Source organism: Symphalangus syndactylus, chromosome 15 (assembly GCF_028878055.3).
Source record: "Symphalangus syndactylus isolate Jambi chromosome 15, NHGRI_mSymSyn1-v2.1_pri, whole genome shotgun sequence".
NCBI classification, from domain to species: domain Eukaryota; kingdom Metazoa; phylum Chordata; class Mammalia; order Primates; family Hylobatidae; genus Symphalangus; species Symphalangus syndactylus.
The window spans coordinates 69,303,306-69,322,802 of record NC_072437.2 but is presented as its reverse complement, the minus strand read 5'-3'; the positions used below and the strand labels follow the sequence as shown (position 1 = coordinate 69,322,802).

Genomic DNA, 19,497 nt, shown 5'->3' with positions numbered 1-19,497 from the left:
ATCCGGGACCCTTTTCAGCTGGACCCAGGGCCACCCCTCTGCCCACCAGCTCACACCTGGGCCATGCAAGGTGGGGTGGATGCACCTACCTGGCCCTTGAGCGCGTGGGGGAGCCACTGTTGCCCACTTCGGAGGCTCAGTTCTGAGGTCCGGATTCCAGGCACTCCCTTCTCCCCCATTCCCAAACCTCCTGACTGGAAGAACTCTCTTGGCACAGCCTTTTCTTTCGGGGTCCTAAAGTGCCTGTGAGCAGGCAGCTCCTGATGATCTCTCTGTGACACCCATAGACTCAAAGACACCCACGTGCTCACTCATGCAGACAGGCGCTCTCGCCTACGGCTCTGAGGCTTAGCCGGCTTTGCCTTGGTGAAGGACAAGGGTCTGGCGACCCAGATTCTCTCGCGGGTGGCTGGGGACAGAGGGGCGGTGGCGTGCTGGGCTGGCTGGAGGGCCCCAGGCCGTGGCGCGAGTCCTGCAAGGATGCTGCCTCCAAGTGTGCTTGTGGGTGGCGGATCCCAGGGCCTCCCGGAAGTGTCCACTCCTCGGGAGGCCTGGCTGCTCAGCGGCGCCCCTCTGTGGCGAGACTCGCCCAGGCCCATGTCCGGCCCACCTCGCGCCAGCCAGGCTCCCCTGGGCAGCCTCAGGACAGAGAACCCTGATTTTCAGAGGGAGCCTGCGGGTGTGGGGCCTCTAGGCACTTGCAGGGTGGAGCTACCCCACACCCAGGGCTCACCCCCAGCCCTACCCAGGCGTCCCCAGCCTCACGGTCCCAGAGGTGAGGAGGGGGCTTCAGGAAGGTGGGGGCTACCTCCCCGCCCAGTACCTTCAGGCTCTGAATTCGTACCTGGGAACTCTGCCTTGGCTGACTTGGGGACCCCTTCACTGCTCAGCCTTCCCCTCTCTTCCTGCCGGGCCGTCCACCTAAGCTCCCTGACTCTTCCCACGCGGCCCTGGGTCCCCTCCCCACAGGCTGTTCCCTGCACCCGCGGGTGGGACTGGACCCTTCCCTGCACGTCCAGCCTGCTTCCCGCGGTCTTCCTCCGTCTGGCCCTGGCAGGCCGCTCCTCTGGCCCTAGGCTGTGTGGGGACAGCTTTCCCCCAGGCCCGTCGTCAGTGTCCCGAGCTCCGCCGACTCCCGCCCCTTGGACGGCGTCGCAGGCCTGGTGACAAGCTGTCGCTGGCATCTAGGGCTCCTGGGACTCAGGCACACGGAGCTCCCTCGGGCCAAATTTGTGTCACGCGCAGGGACACCGGAGATGCGTGCACAGTCCGTGTAATGGCTTTGCTTGGCGCGTCTCTGTTTCTCTTCTGAGGGGCTGAGAGTCGCGGAGTTTCCTGGTTGGAGGCTGTGGCAGACACGATTTGCTTCCTCATATAGGGTTCCGGAGGCGGCGAAAAGTCCAAAAGGTCTTCGAAACCGGTAGACAGAGCCATGAAGAAGACGTCGGGCTTCAGGAGGGCGAAGGGCGAGCTGCCCAAGGTGGGCGCGGGCGCTGGGAGTGGGAGTGCGGCCGACGCCTCCTCCCAGCCCAGGCGCCACGACCCGGACAAGGGGATCGACAGGCCCCACAGAGCTGTCGGCGAGGACCGGACAGAGACGATGCGGCGGATCCTTTCTCTGCCGAAGAGTGGCGTGGATGACAGGGACGAGAAGAGCAGGTAATAGGAACTGGAGCCCGGCAGGGGAGGGAGGATGGCGGGTCGGGGAGAGGCCCCTTTCCTGCTCCCGGCTCACCCCTGTCCCCGAGGGCGCTGGGCTTTGTTCCCTCTGCAGCCTGCAGCACCCGGTGTGGCAACCTTACAGGAGCGCCAAGGTCATCATTATGAGCAGCGCGATGAAAGCAAAACTTTAGCTGGTCCGATCCTCTCATAATTCCCCTTACTTTACTGAAAGTTTTAGTGTTTTAACTGAAAAAAATTAAATATACCTAGCTTTTTATTTTTAGTGTACACATTTTAAACAATGTTATATATGCTATGGAAACAAGCATCATGAGAAAAATAATTTCTATATTATATTACCTTCTGAGCTAAAAATTCTTTGGATAAAATCTAATATCCCTTTTATATCCACCTACACCTATGTATATAAGTCATCTCATGAATGACCTCAGAAGGATCCTTTGAAGTGAGAGGATGGTTCCCTGTTCTTGAATAGGAAGACCCATTTTTCTTCTTTCTTTCTTTCTTTTTCTTTCTTTCCTTCTTTCTTTCTTTCTTTCTTTCTTTCTTTCTTTCTTTCTTTCTTTCTTTATTATACTTCAGGTTCTGGGTTACATGTGCAGGACGTGCAGTTTTGTTACATAGCTATACACGTGCCATGGTGGTTTGCTGCACCCCTCAACGCGTCACCTACATTAGGTATTTCTCCTCCCCTAGCCCCCCACCGCCCCCGACAGGCCCTGGTGTGTGATGTTCCCCTCCCTGTGTCCATGTGTTCTCATTGTTCAACTCCCACTTATGAGTGAGAACATGCGGTGTTTGGTTTTCTGATCTCATGATAGTTTGCTAAGAATGATGGTTTCCAGCTTCATCCACGTCCCTGCAAAGGACCTGAACTCATCCTTTTTTATGGCTGCATGGTATTCCATGTGGTGTATATGTGCCACATTTTCTTAATCCAATCTATCATTGATGGACATTTGGGTTGGTTCCAAGTCTTTGCTATTGTGAATAGTGCTGCAATATACATATGTGTGCATGTGGGAAGACTCATTTTTATCAAGATGTGAACTCTTCATTTTAGATAAACCAAATAAAAACATCAAGGTTTTAAGATTTTTGGGTTACATATGCTACCTTTTACTGTTATGATGACATTAAGAAAATTTTTGTAACAGAGCAAAGACTTGCCCTTCTATATATCAAAGTGTGCTATTAAGTTTCATTTGCTAAAAGATGAGAAGACAGATAAATGTGTGGAACAGAATAAAAAATGCACAAACACTGAACTATATGTAAAATTTTAGAACCTGATCCTGGTGACATTTCATATGTGTATGAAAAGATGAATTATTTGTAAATGAAATGTCTGTCAACTGGAGAAAACTAGCTAGATTTGTATGTTACAAAAATAAGTTATTGATAGAATATGCATAAAAACTTAAATATACAAAATTAGAAAATACCAGAAGAAAACATGAATGCCTATTTATACAGATACATTTTTATGTTGACAAAGACCTTCCTATGAATGCATTGTGCAGGTTGATTTAGAAAACAAAAATTAAAACTCCCCTTATATCAGAAAAAAATTAACAAATGACAACATACTTGCAAAATATTCACATTATATACATAAATATAGACATATATTATTTGCAATGAAAAATGTATTTTCCTTTTACAGAGAACTTTTTTAAAGAAGTAGGAACTATAATTTAAAATTGGTCAAAGTACTTTTTCCAGATCTACTAGTGATCTGGAAAATCAGTAGTACTTATACCAGTGCTTAAAGTTTAAGTTGCTGTTAACTTTTTAAATAAACAATTTGGTGGTGAACATCACTCTGAAAAAGGTATGTTTTCTTCACTCATTAATTCCATTATACTAAAATATTTTCAGGAAATAATTAGAGATGCATACAATTCATTTTCCTCAGCACTGCTTCCAATAGCAATGTATTAAGGAGAGGGCAAATAAAGAATTTTATAAATAAATTTCAGTGCATCCATAGGATGAAATTATATGTAACTACTGAAGGTGTCAATAGACATGGATGTATGTTGACATGGGAAAATGTACTTTGGTATATGAGGTGAGAAAAAATCCATTTGATTCTACAAACACACAAACAGAATGGTCTTGTGGTAGCTGAAAGTATACACAAAATGTGATAAAATTTTGTTATTTTGGGACATTTGTATTATAGGCGATTTATTTTCCTTTTTCTTATTGTGATATCCACAATGAGCATGTATAACAGGTTTAGTGAAAGTTTATTATTACTGAAATAATCCTAGGTAGGAACAGGAATATGAATCTTGAACATATCAAAATAAGTTCTTGCTTTCTATTAATTTTTTTTTGTGGATTGGTATCTTCTTCCAAGGTTTAGCCTCTTCAGAAATAGAGGGAATCTTTTAATCTGTGCTGGTAGATTGTACTGTGTATACTCTTTATCATATACATGTCTTTTATTATGGATAGATTTATTACATACATGCAAACAATTATAATTTAATAATTTTATTTTAGTGGTGTCCTTATGAAAATAAAAAATAGCAAATATAAATCATTTCTATTGCACAAATGTTACTTATCTTTATGAGTTTTCTGTAAAAATATTGAACTCCTCAAATATATTTATGTAGTCTTTTAATCCATTTATTCATCAAATGTGACCTGAATACCCACTGTGTATTCTACTCTCTCTCAGGACCTTTCCAAGCTTAAAAACTTTATGTTTACGTGCCCAGTCTGAGCAAGTTGAGAGAATTAAAATTGGACTATTAGGACTTAATCTAAGTTGAAGCTTTTCCTCCCTCCTTTCAAACAAAAGCATTTCTGAAGGTAGAAAGTTGTAAAAGATAACCTTTAAACTACCCTTTTGAAAATTTATAACAGTGTTTTTCTTTTCTTAATTTCAACTTTTATTTGAGATACAGAGGGCACATATGCAGATATCATACATGGGAACACTGAATGATGGTGAAGTTTGGAGGACAGATCGCATCACTCTCGCCATGAGCATAGTAGCTGATAGTAGTAATTTAACCCACTCCCTTATAACAGTCTTAAAGACTAATATTAATCATTGATAATATCTGATTTACATATATCATATAAATCAAAATATTGAATAAAATGAGCCATGCTTATTCATTTGAATTTTGATGTTTCTTTGGCTTAAAGTTTTCTGAAATCCAAGTAAGAACAGTTTTTTGGTAAAAATGTGTCATTGTTATCTCAGCTATTTTTTTTCGCTGTTCTTTTTTGGGTTGTCTTCCTATTTTTTATTTCTATGGATACATAGCAAGTGTACATAATATATTTATGGATACATGAGGTATTTTGATACAGGTATACAATGCATAATTATCATATCAGAGTAAATGGGTATATCTGTCCCCTCAAGCAGTTACCGTTCTTTGTGTTACAACATTCCAAATACACTTTTTGGCTATTTTAACATGTACAATAAATTATTATTATTATTATATATTTTTTTTAGATGGAGTCTCGTTCTGTCGCCCAGGCTGGAGTGCAGTGGCGCCATGTCGGCTCACTGCAAGCTCCGCCTCCCAGGTTCCCGCCACTCTCCTGCCTCAGCCTCCCGATTAACTGGGACTACAGGGGCCTACCACAATGCCCGGCTAATTTTTTGTATTTTTTAGTAAAGACGGGATTTCACTGTATTGGCCAGGATGGTCTCTATCTCCTGACCTCATGATCCGCCCACCTTGGCCTCCCAAAGTGCTGGGATTACAGGCCTGAGCCACCGCGCCCGGCCAATAAATTATTGTTGACTGTAGTTTCCCTGTTGTGCCATCCGTCGCTAAATCTTATTAATCCTATCTAAATATTTTTGTACCAGTTAACCATCCCCACTTCCATCCTCCCCCAATCTCAATACCTTTCCCAGCCCCTCTTAAGTATTGTTCTACTGTCTATCTCCCTTAGTTCAATTGTTTCCATTTGTATCTTCCACAAACGACTGAGAACGTGCAAACTTTGTTCTTCTGTGGCTGGCTTATTTCACTTAACGTAATGTCCTTCATTTCCATCCATGTTGTTGTAAATGTCAAGATCTCATTTTTTTATGCCTGAATAGTACTCCACTGTGTCTATGTAACACTTTTTCTTTACCCTTTCTTCTATGGATGAACAGTTAGTTATTTCCCAAATCTTGGCTATTGGGAATAATGCTTCAATAAATATGAATATGCTCATAGTTCTTCAATATACTGATTGCCTTTCTTTGAGGTTTATACCTAGCAGTGGGATTGCTAGATCATATGGTAATTCTATTCTTAGTCTTCAGGAACTTCAAAACTATTCTCCAAGGTGGTTGTACTAATTCACTTGGGTGGTGGGGAACGTGTCTGTACTGGGGACAGATGACTGAGACTACACATAGTTTGTTTACCAGAAGGAGGGAAATAGCTCCTACTCTTGATCATTTGAACCCATTTTTTGGAATGGGTGCGTTCATACACGGAAGATTTCAATGTTGGAGACTGTCATTGAGTCCTAGAGGGATCTGTAAGTAGGAGCCCACAGGAAGGAAAATATTGGTAGCAATTGGGAAAAACAGAGATACAGCTTTCAGGACTCTATTTTTCCAGCAGTCTCTCTCCTTGGGTATCAGAGCATCTGTGAAGATTCTCAAGGGCTTGCTAGTTGATGTGGACCTGAAATAGGCAGGACTTATGCAGGGAACATAATTAAAGTTTATCTTTGTTAAGGTTTTAATCTTTCTGCAAAGCATATTTCCAATAATGACATAGACACTTGTTCCTTTAACTTTTGTACATTAAGCTGTCAAGCATTTCAGACATTTCAGGGAACTGCGTACACTGTTTTAGGGTAAAGGGCAGCAATAGGGCCTACTTAAGTGGTTTCCATGCTGAAGAACCAAGACTGCCATTTTTGAGTGGCACAGATTAGCCTTTGAACAAGAGACAGGTAATGGAGAAGACACAGTGTCTCTTTCTACCTTGTTTTAAGTGATCAGTTGGTTCCAATTCAGGTAACAAAGATTATGTCACTCATTAATTGGATATTGAATTCAGCCTTCAGGACAGACATTTCTGAAGACAAATTATTCTCAGGCTCTGCCAATATATTGCCGGTCACTATTGGTTAAGGAACTAAGGGTGAGTCTTCATTGAACATTTCATAGGTTGGGAAAGGTGAAGGCAGAAATAGGTAACTAAAATCTTTTTGAAAAAGAGGCCAATTTTAATTATATTAAGAAATATTATTTATTGTATAGATAGCTAAACTTTCCCCAGATTTTTTGTTTTTTGTTTTGGAGTGGGGGTGATACCCAGACACAAAACAAATATTTCTTTTTTTTTTTTAGAGAAATAAACTCACTCATTTTTCTTGTATGTTTTTCTCTTTAGGCTGTCTGACGAACAGAGTTCTGGTGACTCATGGCTTTCAATAGATGATGAACGCTTTGATTCTGATACCAAGGTAAAGTGCTCTTTTGTGAAATAAATTTTCTTGCTCTGAATCTAGTTTTGCATAGTATTTACTCTTCAACTATAGCAGCGGTCTACCTATAATTGTTTTATGGTCTTGGGGAATAGTTGGTCAGAAAAAAAAATTATAGAAATATGACTATTTGAATTTCCTTTACTTTTTTTCTTTGGAAAATGGGAAAGGGTGCTAAATACTTAGAGGAATTGGGGGCTGAAAAATGGCATGAACTGGGAAATACACAGTGACAGGAAAACTGTATGTGGAAAAGCTTTCCCACGGTAGAGGAAACTTGAAATTTTCTCAGGGTTTATTTGGTGAGTATTCTCACAGGAACTTTTCAGTCATACTATAGTGATCTTTATAATCCTTGTGCCTGAATACGTTTTAATGGGTTCAATTACTCATTATAGTAACCATAAAATGTCCCTGGTGTCTTCAGTTCCAAAACTGTAAATCACATATCATACAGTTTCCTTTTACTTTCTTGGATGCTTATTGTGGGATGGCACAGTTTTTAGTAGGAAACTTCTTCTCTCTTTCATCCTTGGTTCTGTAATTAGACTCGAATAACATTGTGCAAATGTAGCTGGGCATGCTGGCACATGCCTGTAGTCCCAGCTTTTTGGAAGGCTGAGGCAGTAGGATCACCTGAGTCCAGGAGTTCCAGACCAGCCTGGGCAACATAAGAAGACCTCACTTCTAGTTTTTCTTTTTTTTTTTTTATTATTATACTTTAAGTTTAGGGTACATGTGCACAATGTGCAGGTTTGTTACATATGTATACATGTGCCATGTTGGTGTGCTGCACCCAGTAACTCGTCATTTAACACTAGGTATATCTCCAAATGCTATCCCTCCCCCTTCCCCTACCCCACAGCAGGCCCCGGTGTGTGATATTCCCCTTCCCGTGTCCATGTGTTCTCATTGTTCAATTCCCACCTATGAGTGAGAACATGCAGTGTTTGGTTTTTTGTCCTTGCGATAGTTTGCTGAGAATGATGGTTTCCAGCTTCATCTATGTCCCTACAAAGGACATGAACTCATCATTTTTTATGGCTGCATAGTATTCCATGGTGTATATGTGCCACATTTTCTTAATCCAGTCTATCATTGTGGGACATTTGGGTTGGTTCCAAGTCAAACAGAAGATTAGGTACTTGCAGTAGAATGGTATAAATGATCCTGATGTGTCACATTAAAGACACACTATAGCATTCTACCATCAGCTTGGACATTTATCTGCCCAGGGTCACGATTTGCTCTGCTGATTAAAGATCACTTTTCTCCTCCTCAGCATGGTTGCGTGCATACTTTTCTTTTAGTTACAGATATTCGAATCAGAATCCAAATTTAACCCTGGAAAGAGGCACATTAAAATATTTTAAATGCTAGCAGTCTTCATATTCCTGTCTTTTTTTTTCAAATTTGATGGATAGATTTGATATATATAGTGCAGACATTAGTGTTGGTATCTATGTTTGAAAAACATTATATTTAGAACCATAAGATAAATTTTTAAAACATAAGCTCTAACTTAGATGTATCTTCTATTATGTATTGCTACCCTGAAGTTCTCAGTTGGGAATACCTATATTCATTCGAGTTTCACAGAGGTGAATTATGAGACTACAATTTTTTCCCGTGTTTGAAATGCTTGTTGGAATTCTGATCTTTACCTAGAGGAAAGCTTTCCTTGCTAACATGTCAATTTTGTATAAAGTTTAATTACTTCATCCTAGTGTTAGACTGATTATCTGAAGCAAATTGGATGCTTTGACTTGTGTGTGTGTGTGTGTGTGTGTGTGTATGCAGGGAATATCTTGGAGTACAAAAATGAGGAAAGTAATCTTTTTTTCATGGCTATTTGGCAGACACACTCATTTCAAAGAATGATTCTGAAACTTTATAGGCTTAGGGTTTTTTGTATGATTAATAATTATTGCATAGAAGTAACCAACACCCTGAATTAGGTGTTTGTCATTGTCACGCACTTTTCATACATTTTACCATATATGTGTATGGCCATAAATCATATGTAGAATTGGTGTTTCTGTCCTAAAATTTCAATCATATAAATGATTGTACATTATAAATATATTATTCAGCAGCTTTCTTTTGCTTACTCAGCGTTATAGTTTTGAGATCAGTCGATATGTTTTGTTCACACCCATTGATTTGTCCAAAGAGACCCACTGCTATTTTCAGAAGTAGCTCTAGTTGAGTTTACATTTCCTATAGTATATCATGCTATGACAGTACCACATTTAATTCAACTCTCTTTTGTGGTGAGAAAAAGATAAAAACATTAAAAAATGATGGCAGATCCCAAAGAGCTGTTGTTTAAGTGGATTGTATCTATTGATATTTACTATATCAGAAACTGAAGCTGAATAATTTAAAATATAAGCATGCACCGCCATGCATTCCAATAGCCATTTAACCCTGGCCCATTAAGCACCCATGATCTTATGACACATCACGTGTCTAACGGTTAAACATAAGTCTTGTTATTAAAAGAAAGTTCATATTCCTGAAGAATCTTTATTATTAATAAACAAAGCTCTCATGGAAAACAAAATATATAATATCGCTGAGTGAATTAAAGTAAGTAACACTAAAAAATAAAAATGTCAAAGATGATGGTTAATAAAACCTATGTGAGTGAATGGCAAGTACGGGACATGTAGAATACAATAAGCCATGCAGGAGTGGTGTGTTTCTAGGGGAGTGGAGGACATGGGACTGCTTCTGTTTTCGAAGGAATTTCTCCACGTTAGTCAAATTGTATTATAATTTACATTCTAATAATGAAAACTTTGTTTTCAGCAGATTTGGATTTTAATAGTTTGACCTTCAGTAATGAAATTCATGAAATATCTGAGAATTTGAAAGTTGGTGATCTACGTCTATTTGTATCTCCACAAATGACTAAATTGTGTTGGGATCCACAGACTTGGGACAGATGAACTTAATAGATCAAGAAAAGATGACCACTGCAGGTGCGTTTCTATTTTGGAATCACACTCCCTGTGACCTGTGTTGAGTTACAGCTACTAGAAAACAAAGAGAGCAAAGAAGGTAATAAAGAAGCATAGAGAATTCAGTCCCAGCGTAGCTGTGCTTAGCTTCATAATACCGTAGTTGTGACTTTCAAAGAATCATTTTGTGGCAAAGTGTGTATTGTGTTTACACCCCCCTTATATAAGCTATAACCAAACAGTGGACCTATCAGCAGGCCATTTGTGTTCTTCCTTTAACCAAAGCAACATAAAAATAACAAAGAGAATGAGAAGGACAAGTAATTTTGTTTAGGCTAGTATTTAACATAAACTTGAATGTGAGTGCAAGGATTACATGTAGAACTTTGGGACTGGGGGGGAAATGTAGGCAAGGATGTAAAGATTGCCTCCTCAAACACAATGTGGTTTCTTTGCTTTATTTCCATAGCTCTGAATTTGTATCAGTTGTAACCATATAAAATGTTGCCCCTAAAGCACCTTCCAAACCCCAAAATTAAGTTATTTTTAATAACTTCTGTGACTTTATGTAGTATAGAATTGTCTTTCCCAGTATGAATGGGTATCCTTGAGAATTTGCTAGATGGTGTCTTTTCGGCTGTGTTCACATAGTTTATCACCTTGTTTTAATGAATAACAATTTACTAGGAATACTAGTTTGAAAGAAGGTGGTGTCATTAAAAAGAACATGAAACTACATTTTAATTTTATTTTATTTTATTATTTATTTATTTATTTATTTATTTATTTATTTATTTTGAGATGGAGTCTTGCTCTGTCACCCAGGCTGGAGTGCAGTGACGCGATCTTGGCTCACTGCAAGCTCTGCCTCCCGGGTTCACGCCATTCTCCTGCCTCAGCCTCCCCAGTAGCTGGGACTACAGGCACCCACCACCATGCCTGGCTAATTTTTTGTATTTTTAGTAGAGACGGGGTTTCACCGTGGTCTCGATCTCCTGACCTTGTGATCCACCTGCCTCGGCCTCCCAAAGTGCTGGGATTACAGGCGTGAGCCACCGCACCTGGCCCTAATACATTTTAATTTTACTAGGACACATAATCTGTTGAATAACTGCATCTAATATGTGTTCTACTTTATGTCCCAGTTAAATTCATTGTCTTTAATCAGGTATATGATCAGATCTATATAGTAATAAATCATAAAATATTTTTGCACCCCAATAGTTTCATTTCCTTTCTTACACGGCAAAACCCAGTCTCTGGAAAAAATACAAAATTAGCTGAGCATGGCAGCACATGCCTGTGGTCCCAGATACTCAGAGGCTGAGGTGGGAGAATCTCTAGAGTCCGGGAGGCAGAGGTTGTAGTTAGCTGAGATCGCACCACTGTGCTCCAGCCTGGGCTAGTGAGCAAGACCTTGTCTCAAAAAAATGACACAAAAGAAAAGATGATTTGAAATATTGTCCCATACAGTTTAGGACAAAAGGGATAGACATGCATAGAAAGAATGTACATTTCAGGTGGTAAAGATACACTAGGGAAATCAATGCAGTACTAAGGCAGCCCCAAGGAAAGAGACACCTGTTTATCTGAGGAAAGATAGCAAGAATCAAGGAATACTTCACACAGCAATGTGAGTGATGAAAAAGAAATGGTTAGAATAGTAGAGGAAAACATTTCTGATATCAAGAACAGGATGTACACTGGTAAAGTATAAACAGTTACAGTAATTCTGGAAATCATTGATCATAGGCATAATGTGTTGTTAAGAATGGCACTACTGGACCAGGTGCAGTGGCTCACGCCTGTAATCCCAGCATTTGGGGACGCTGAGGCAGGCAGATCACCTGAGGTCAGGAGTTCAAGATCAGCCTGGTTAACATGGTGAAACCCCATCTCTACTAAAAATACAAAATTTAGCGGCTTGAGCCACCTCACCCGGCTGAAAATTTTTTTAAGACAGGCTCTCACTGTGTGACCCACACTGGAGTTTGAGTGAATGCAATCTTAATGGCCACAATCAATATTCTTTTTTTAGGTCACAGTCAAAATTCTTTATTGATAAAGACCTCTCATGTCTATCTCAAAAGAATCTTTAAGGATTGTCTGGGAATCACCACATGCTATTTAGGTTCTATATCTCAAAAAAGAAAATGCTAAAATAATGTAGAACATTTAAATTCACTATTACTAATTACACAGTTTTCTGTGATTGGAAATGGTCATCAAGCCAAAGGGAAAATAGCAATTTTCATATGTTATCTTGAGTAATTTCACTTAGAGATTTCATTGAAGTTAATTCTTTGTCACTATTGTTGGTAAATTAAGAGTTTTTAGGAAGCAGTTTCTGTAATGAAATTTCAGATGTTTTGAATATTTCTGTTTTATAGTTAACTGTGTAATACTTTCATTGAGGTTTTCAAATACAATTACTGTGCAGTTAAAGAAAGCAATGTTATGTCCAGCTTTCAGTAATTGCTTGTATGGGCTATCTGTAGTCCCTGGATGAAATAATGCTTGAGTAGACGAATAAAAATACATGAATGAATTATAATATTTAGACAATGAAGATTGCCTATAACCTTATTTTTAGCATAATTCCCTAAAGCTATTTGTGTTATATGTTTGAATGCATTTCAATATGAACTTGGTAACAGTCATTTCTATTTTAAGACTTCAGTGACCTGGGAGGAGAAAATAATTGGGCCTGGTGGTTATTATTACTAGATTTTCCTTTACTTGGAATCTAGGCATGTGTCTTTCATCTATTGGAATAAAAGCATTAAAAATAATCTGTGATATATTTTATATAATCTGATTCATTGGTAATCTAATCTTGCAATATAAACTGGGTGCATTAAGCACTTGTAGTATATTAAGCCTGCGAGACTTAAGTTTCTTTTCAGTATTCCTATTAAGTATATGATAATGGAAATTTTTCAAAATTTTTAATGGAAAATGATGTCCCAATGCACTCTTTTCTCTTTGATTTTAGATGGGAAATGTAAAGTCATAAGATCAATAGGTTGACTGTGACAACTATGTTTACTTACAGAGAGAACAGGCAATGAGAATGGGTGATATGGGTCCCCATGAAGCAATAAACATGGGAGGTAGGGATTTGAAGCAAAAGGCTTTTGTAACTTATCATTTTTTGGGGGACTGTATATGCTGTTTGTGGTATCTACATATCAGTAAGAAACTAAAATACAGAACCAACAGTTCTAAAGGTGAAATCTCTTACATCCATTAAACTGGAATGCAATACAATTATATTAAAAATATATGCCTGGGAAGAAAATTCTCATTTTGTTTTTGTTTGAAGGCTAAAAGATGTGTTATACATTCATAAGCTTAATGAAAGAAGCATATAAACCAGGTTGTAATACAGCCTGAAAGTAGTTGAGTCATTGCATGGTGTAATACAGCTCTGTTTTTGCAGTTTTAAAATCAAATTTATGCCTTCTAATTGGCTTTTTTTTTTTTTTTTTTTTTGACAGGACCTCACTCTGTTGTGCATGCTGGAGTACAGTGGCGCAATCTCTGCTCCCTGAAACCTCGACTTCCTGGGCTCAAGAGATCCTTCCATCTTACCAAGTAGCTGGGGCTACAGGCATGCGCTACCACACCTGGCTTATTTTTTGTATTTTTAGTAGAGACAGGATTTCACCATGTTACCCAGGCCGGTCTTGAGCTCCTGGACTCAAGCAGTTTGCCGGCGTTAGCTTCCCAAAGTGCTGATATTACAGGTATGAGCCACCTCGCCTGTCCTAATTGAACATTGGAAATTGGTAGTTTCTGAGTTGTGTTTTTAGGCTTTTAGAGAGCATTTTATACATTTTTATCTTAAACTAGCTTTTTGTGTAACTTTGAAGCTGTTTTCCTTCACTTTAATGAATATTGAACTTTTTTCCTTTAACCTACAGTGTTGTGCACAGAAGTGCACTCAGTCTTTGCAGACTGTGACTCGTCAAGGGAATTACATGTGTGTCGCCAATGCATGTTTTAGAGTTGACTAAGCTTTTAAGAAAGTATATTGGCAACTTTAGTATGGATTTGCTTGTATAGCCAAGTTGCAAGGGAAATAATGCCAAGTAAATAACCTGAAGGAAAAACAAGTGTGGCATATCGTAGGCCTTACTAAATGAAATGTCATACATTTAAAAGTTGGATACGGAATTAAATTTTATTAAATTAATTGTCCCACAAAAGCTGTCCCACATTAAATTGTCCCGCAAAAGGTGTTATGAAGCTAAAAATCTTTATATAACTTAAATGTACATATTGTTTTAAAGATTACACTACCATGGCAAACAATATTCTTAACATGCACACCCATTTACAAAATCAAGTATGTTCTTAGCGTATATAGTCTATCAAATGAAACTTAAAACAAGTCATGTGCGGAATAAACATTTTCCATGATCAGCTTTTTTTCTTAAACTTCTGTTGCCAGCTTTTCAGTACTACTAATCAGAGGATGTAGAGTCATATATTGCTGTTTACTTGTCACTTTTTACCAACAAATAGTTAGTGAATATCTCTGGTATATGCAGGAAGCAAGAAACATGGCCCTTGCCCATAAAGGACTTAATTGTGAAATTACTACAGTGGATACGTGAAATAATTAATGAACCAGGAGTGTCTACATCCCAAACTATCAAGCATACTTGAGTATAATGATGTCCAAGTGGTCCAATATTTATGTCTTTTCATAGAGTAAATTCTGGGATGGTATTTAATATAATCCATGTAATTTTAAGGATTTTAGGAATAAGATTATTATAGATTATAGGCAGTTTAAAAGGCCATTATCATTATTAGAGTGACATTAACATCAAAACTAAACTTTAAAATAGTATAAAACTTAAAACCGTTTCTGATGGTATAGAGATACTCTGCAATTTCATGAGAAGAAATATAAGAATTTGCCTTTAGAGTACTTATTTAGTTAGGAATTGAGGAGAATTAAAAATTTTTGTGACATTTTATTCACCAGAGGACTTTCAATCTTCTGCATATGGCTAGTCAATTATCCCAGCACCATTTGTTGAGTAGGATGTCCTTTCTCCATTGCTTGTTTTTGTTGGCTTTGTCGAAGATCAGATGGTTGTAGCTGTGCAGCTTTATTTCTGGGTTCTTTAACCTGTTCCATTGGCCTGTGTGTCTGTTTTTGTACCAGTGCCATGCCATTTTGCTCACTGTAGCCTTGTAGATGGTTTGAAGTCGGGTAGTGTGGCATCTCCAGGTTCATTCTTTTTGTGTAGGATTGGTTTTGCTATCCTCCACATAGTTAGTCAATCACAAGTTGTGCTAATTTTTTCTGCTGTTTCTCAAATCTGTCTCTCCTCTCAATTCTTACTACCACCCTGGTTTTTTAGGCCCTCAAAATCTCTCACCTAAGCTGTGTAGTAGCCTCCTAACTGATCCCTGAGACTTCAGTGTTGCCCTCTCTCCTCACCACTGAAAGACAGACTACCTAAAACAAAATTATCCTGAGACTTCCCTTCTTAAAATCCCTTTTTGACTCTCTATTGCCTATTAAATAATGTCTGTACTACTTAATATACTGTGCAGGCATCTCCTGTTAGTCCCTGCTCTACATTTGTTACTGCAGTAATAGGTAAATGTTTATAATTTCCCCTGAAGACCCTCTGCTATTCAATGCTTCCATGTATTTGTTCATTACGATCTTTTTCTCTGAAACTCCCTCACCACTTTTTCTCCTGGTTTATTATTTATTGTCCTTCATGCCCAAGCTCAAGCATCCTCTTTTTCAGAAAACATACTTTGAAGTTCCAGAGTGGACCAATGGCCACTTTTAATGCTCCCCATAGTGTTAATCTCTGTCTTTTCACTTGAAACATACTTTTAAGCCTGCTTCCTGAGTATAAAGTTTGTTATAATTTTAATATTTGCATTTTTCTATGTCTTTTTCTTCTCTTTATGGTTTCTGTTGACTCCTGCTTATGGTAGTTTGACTCTTCAACTCTTTGTTAAATTTTAGAAATAGCTCGTATTTGTCTAAACTTTAACTTTGGGTATCCTGAGAGACCAGAATTGAGATGATTTGCCTGGTTTGTGCTTGGTTCTGGAAGTAGTACCAATCAGGAACCATTCTAGTTAGATTTATTGGTTTGAGGTTTCTTGGACTATGAGTATGGCGTAAATTCACATTCCAGCATAAGAGTAAAGCTGGTTAGAAAACATTAGGGAAGACTTAAAATTATTAATGTTTTAAAATCCACTGCCTGCAGACTGATTTGCTTATTGGTTCACTTGTCATATCCTTCCAACTTTGTCTTTTCTACTAAATATATAACCCATTTTGGTGCCTGGGTTTATGTGGAGGTCTCAGACTCAGTTCCCTACTTTGTCAGGTTCAAATCCTATTAGTCAGTTAGCCAGAAAAATTCTAGATCCCCAGGATTGCTGAGCAGATTCCCAGGAATGTGTCAGAGCATTTCACAGTCCCCTATTGACATCTCATTCCCAGCTTTTTAAAAAAGAAAATATTTTGATTTTCCTATTGATTGCCACAATTCCTATTTACTACCTCAGGCGGCCACAATGTTAACTAACAAAGCTCTAGGTTTTTGGTTTTGGCACCCTTCCAGGGCATCTCTGGCTTCTGTGTTGACTGATGACTTTAGTTTCACCTCTAGATTGTGTGTGCGTGTGTATAATCATTTTGTACTTCCTTTACATTTTGTGAGTTCAGAAATATATTTAAAAGTGTATTTGGGGCTGGGCACAGTGGCTCATGCCTATAATCCCTTTGGGAGGCCAAGGCGGGAGGATAACCTGAGGTCAGGATTTCGAGACTAGCCTGGCTAACATGGAGAAACCCCGTCTCTACTAAAAATACAAAAGTTAGACAGGCATGGTGGCATGCACCTGTAATCCGAGCTGCTAGGGAGGCTGAGGCAGGAGAATCACTTGAACTTGGGAGGCGGAGGTTGGAGTGAGCCGAGATCGCACCACTGCACTCCAGTCTGGACAACAGAGCGAGACTCTGTTTCAAAAAAAATGAATACAAAATAAAAAAATAAAAGTGTATTTGGAAGTGATGTCAGTAAAAATGGCAAGCTAGGAACCTTCAAAAATTCCTCTATTCATAAAAGCAACTGGGAACAAAGGAAGCAACATTTTCAGGACTCTGGAAAATATCCAAAGGGTTGCCTCAATCTTGGGAGCATTTATTCAAGAATGTACGCTGAATTTTGGTGAGAATACTGCACTTCGTAGTGTTCTTACTTTATGCTCATCACATCCTCCCACCTCCATGGTAGCCTTGAAAACCAACATCCTACAATCTTGGTGAAAAACAAGCTCCTGGGAGCCATAGAAAGGAACAAAAGGGGATTGGGACTCATTCAAAGTCTTATTCCCAGAGAAACGTCATTATGTGACCTGACTAGGAGGTCCCAGGAAGACCCCATGCACAAAACTATCTTTATTTGGCCTGACTTAGAGCTCCCCCAGCCTTTGTTCAGGGGATATTTGTTGAAGACAATCAGAGGCAATTGTTGAACGTCATGGTTACCTGCAGTACAGATAAGTTGAGATACACAATATGCTAACAAAAATGTAAACAAAGGCCGGGTGCAGTGGCTCATGCCTGTAATCCCAGCACTTTGGGAGGCCAAGGCAGGCAGGTCATAAGGTCAGGAGATTGAGACCATCCTGGCTAACATGGTGAAACCACGTCTCTACTAAAAAAATACAAAAAAATTAGCTGGATGTGGTGGCAGGCACCTGTAGTCCCAGCTACTAGGGAAGCTGAGGCAGGAGAACGGCATGAACCCAGGAGGTGGAGCTTGCAGTGAGCCAAGATCACACCACTGCACTCCAGCCTGGATGACAGAGTGAGACTCTGTCTCAAAAAAAAAAAAAAAAGTAAACAAAACAAAACAGGAAAAAACAAATGCTGAGAGTACTAAACCTAATTGCTGTCAGAAGACATTTCTGTTCATGTCTTCCACCTACAAATTTAACATCTTTTCCATCTCAACTAAGTACTTATTATGCACTGTAGCTGTAACTTTTGTAGCTTGAGGTTTGACAGCAAAACTAGCACAAATTTCTTTGTTCTTCTTCACAATTTTATAGGTAAAGGATTTGTCCTTACTGTAAATCTTAGCAACCTCAGCCTATAATATTTTTCTTTTCTTATAATGTCAGAGACTTTCACCTTTTCACTTAAAGGAAGCACATTGTGGCTTCTCGCTGGCATATCCAAATTGCCAGGATAATTACCACTGCATATTGGGGCAAATATGAAGTGAAATAAAGGTTACTGGTATACAACCCCTGTGATGCCATGACAGTTGGTGTGATAATCAGGATGGCTACTAAGGGTCTAATGAGACTTATTAATCGAGAGTTCTATATGTAGCAAAAATATCCTTCAACGTTGAAGGAGAAATGTAAGACATTAAGTATCTTAAGACATTTAAGACATTCCTTGGTAAACAAAACTGAAAAAATTTGTTGCTTGAAGACATCTCTATGAGAAATACTAATGGGAGTCATTTAGGCTGAAATGAAAGACTACTACTTAGTAACTTAAATCCACATGAGGAAATAAAGAGCTGAGAAAGATAACTATATGAGTAAATATAAAAGGCAGTATAAGCATAAAGCAGTTCTCATAAATGGGTTGATGAACATAGAGCATATGAAGATATGTTTTATATGACATTAACAGCACAATGGAAGAGAGAAGGAATGGAGCAGCATAGGAAAAAGCTTATGTATACTGTTGTAATTAAGTTGGTATTAATATGAACTACATAGTTATAAATCAACATGTTAATTGCAATATCCAGGGCAACCACTAAGAAAACAACTCAAAAATGTAGTAAAGGAAATGACAAGGAAATAAAAATTGTACACTGTAAAACTGTTTAGCATAAATCTTACTTTATCAATTATTGTATTAAATGGAAATTTCTCCCCATTTAAAAGGAAGAAATTTGCAGAATGAATTAAAGGACACGATCCTACTACACGCTGTCTATAAGAGACATGCTTTAGACCAAGACTCAAATAGATTAAAAGTAAAAATATAGAAAAAGATATAACAAGCAAACAGTAACCAAAAAACTAAATAAATAAATAAAGAGATGGAATCATGATACAAAATTAGAAAAAAAAACAGACTTAAAGGAAAAAATTTTTATTAACAACAAAGGAGATTTTATAATAATGAGGATCAAACCATCAAAAACACATAACAGAGCCCCAAAGTGTACATGAAAAAAAAATGACAGAATTGAAGGAAGAAACAATTCAGCAATAATAGTTGAGAACTTCAATTCCCCACTTTCGTTAACAGATAGACAATTGGGCAGAAAATCAATAA

At 38.7% G+C, this 19,497-nt stretch overlaps 1 protein-coding gene across 1 annotated transcript in view; it reads right to left on the bottom strand.

Moving 5' to 3' along the window:
- LOC134732580 (uncharacterized) overlaps window positions 1-19,497 on the bottom strand; it is a 33,346-nt gene that overhangs the window by 542 nt on the left and 13,307 nt on the right. The window contains exon 3 of the mRNA XM_063618506.1: window positions 90-1,797. Within this exon, the coding sequence (XP_063474576.1) occupies window positions 1,073-1,797 (725 nt within the window). The 3' untranslated portion in view covers window positions 90-1,072. The remainder of the gene's footprint in view (window positions 1-89; window positions 1,798-19,497) is intronic.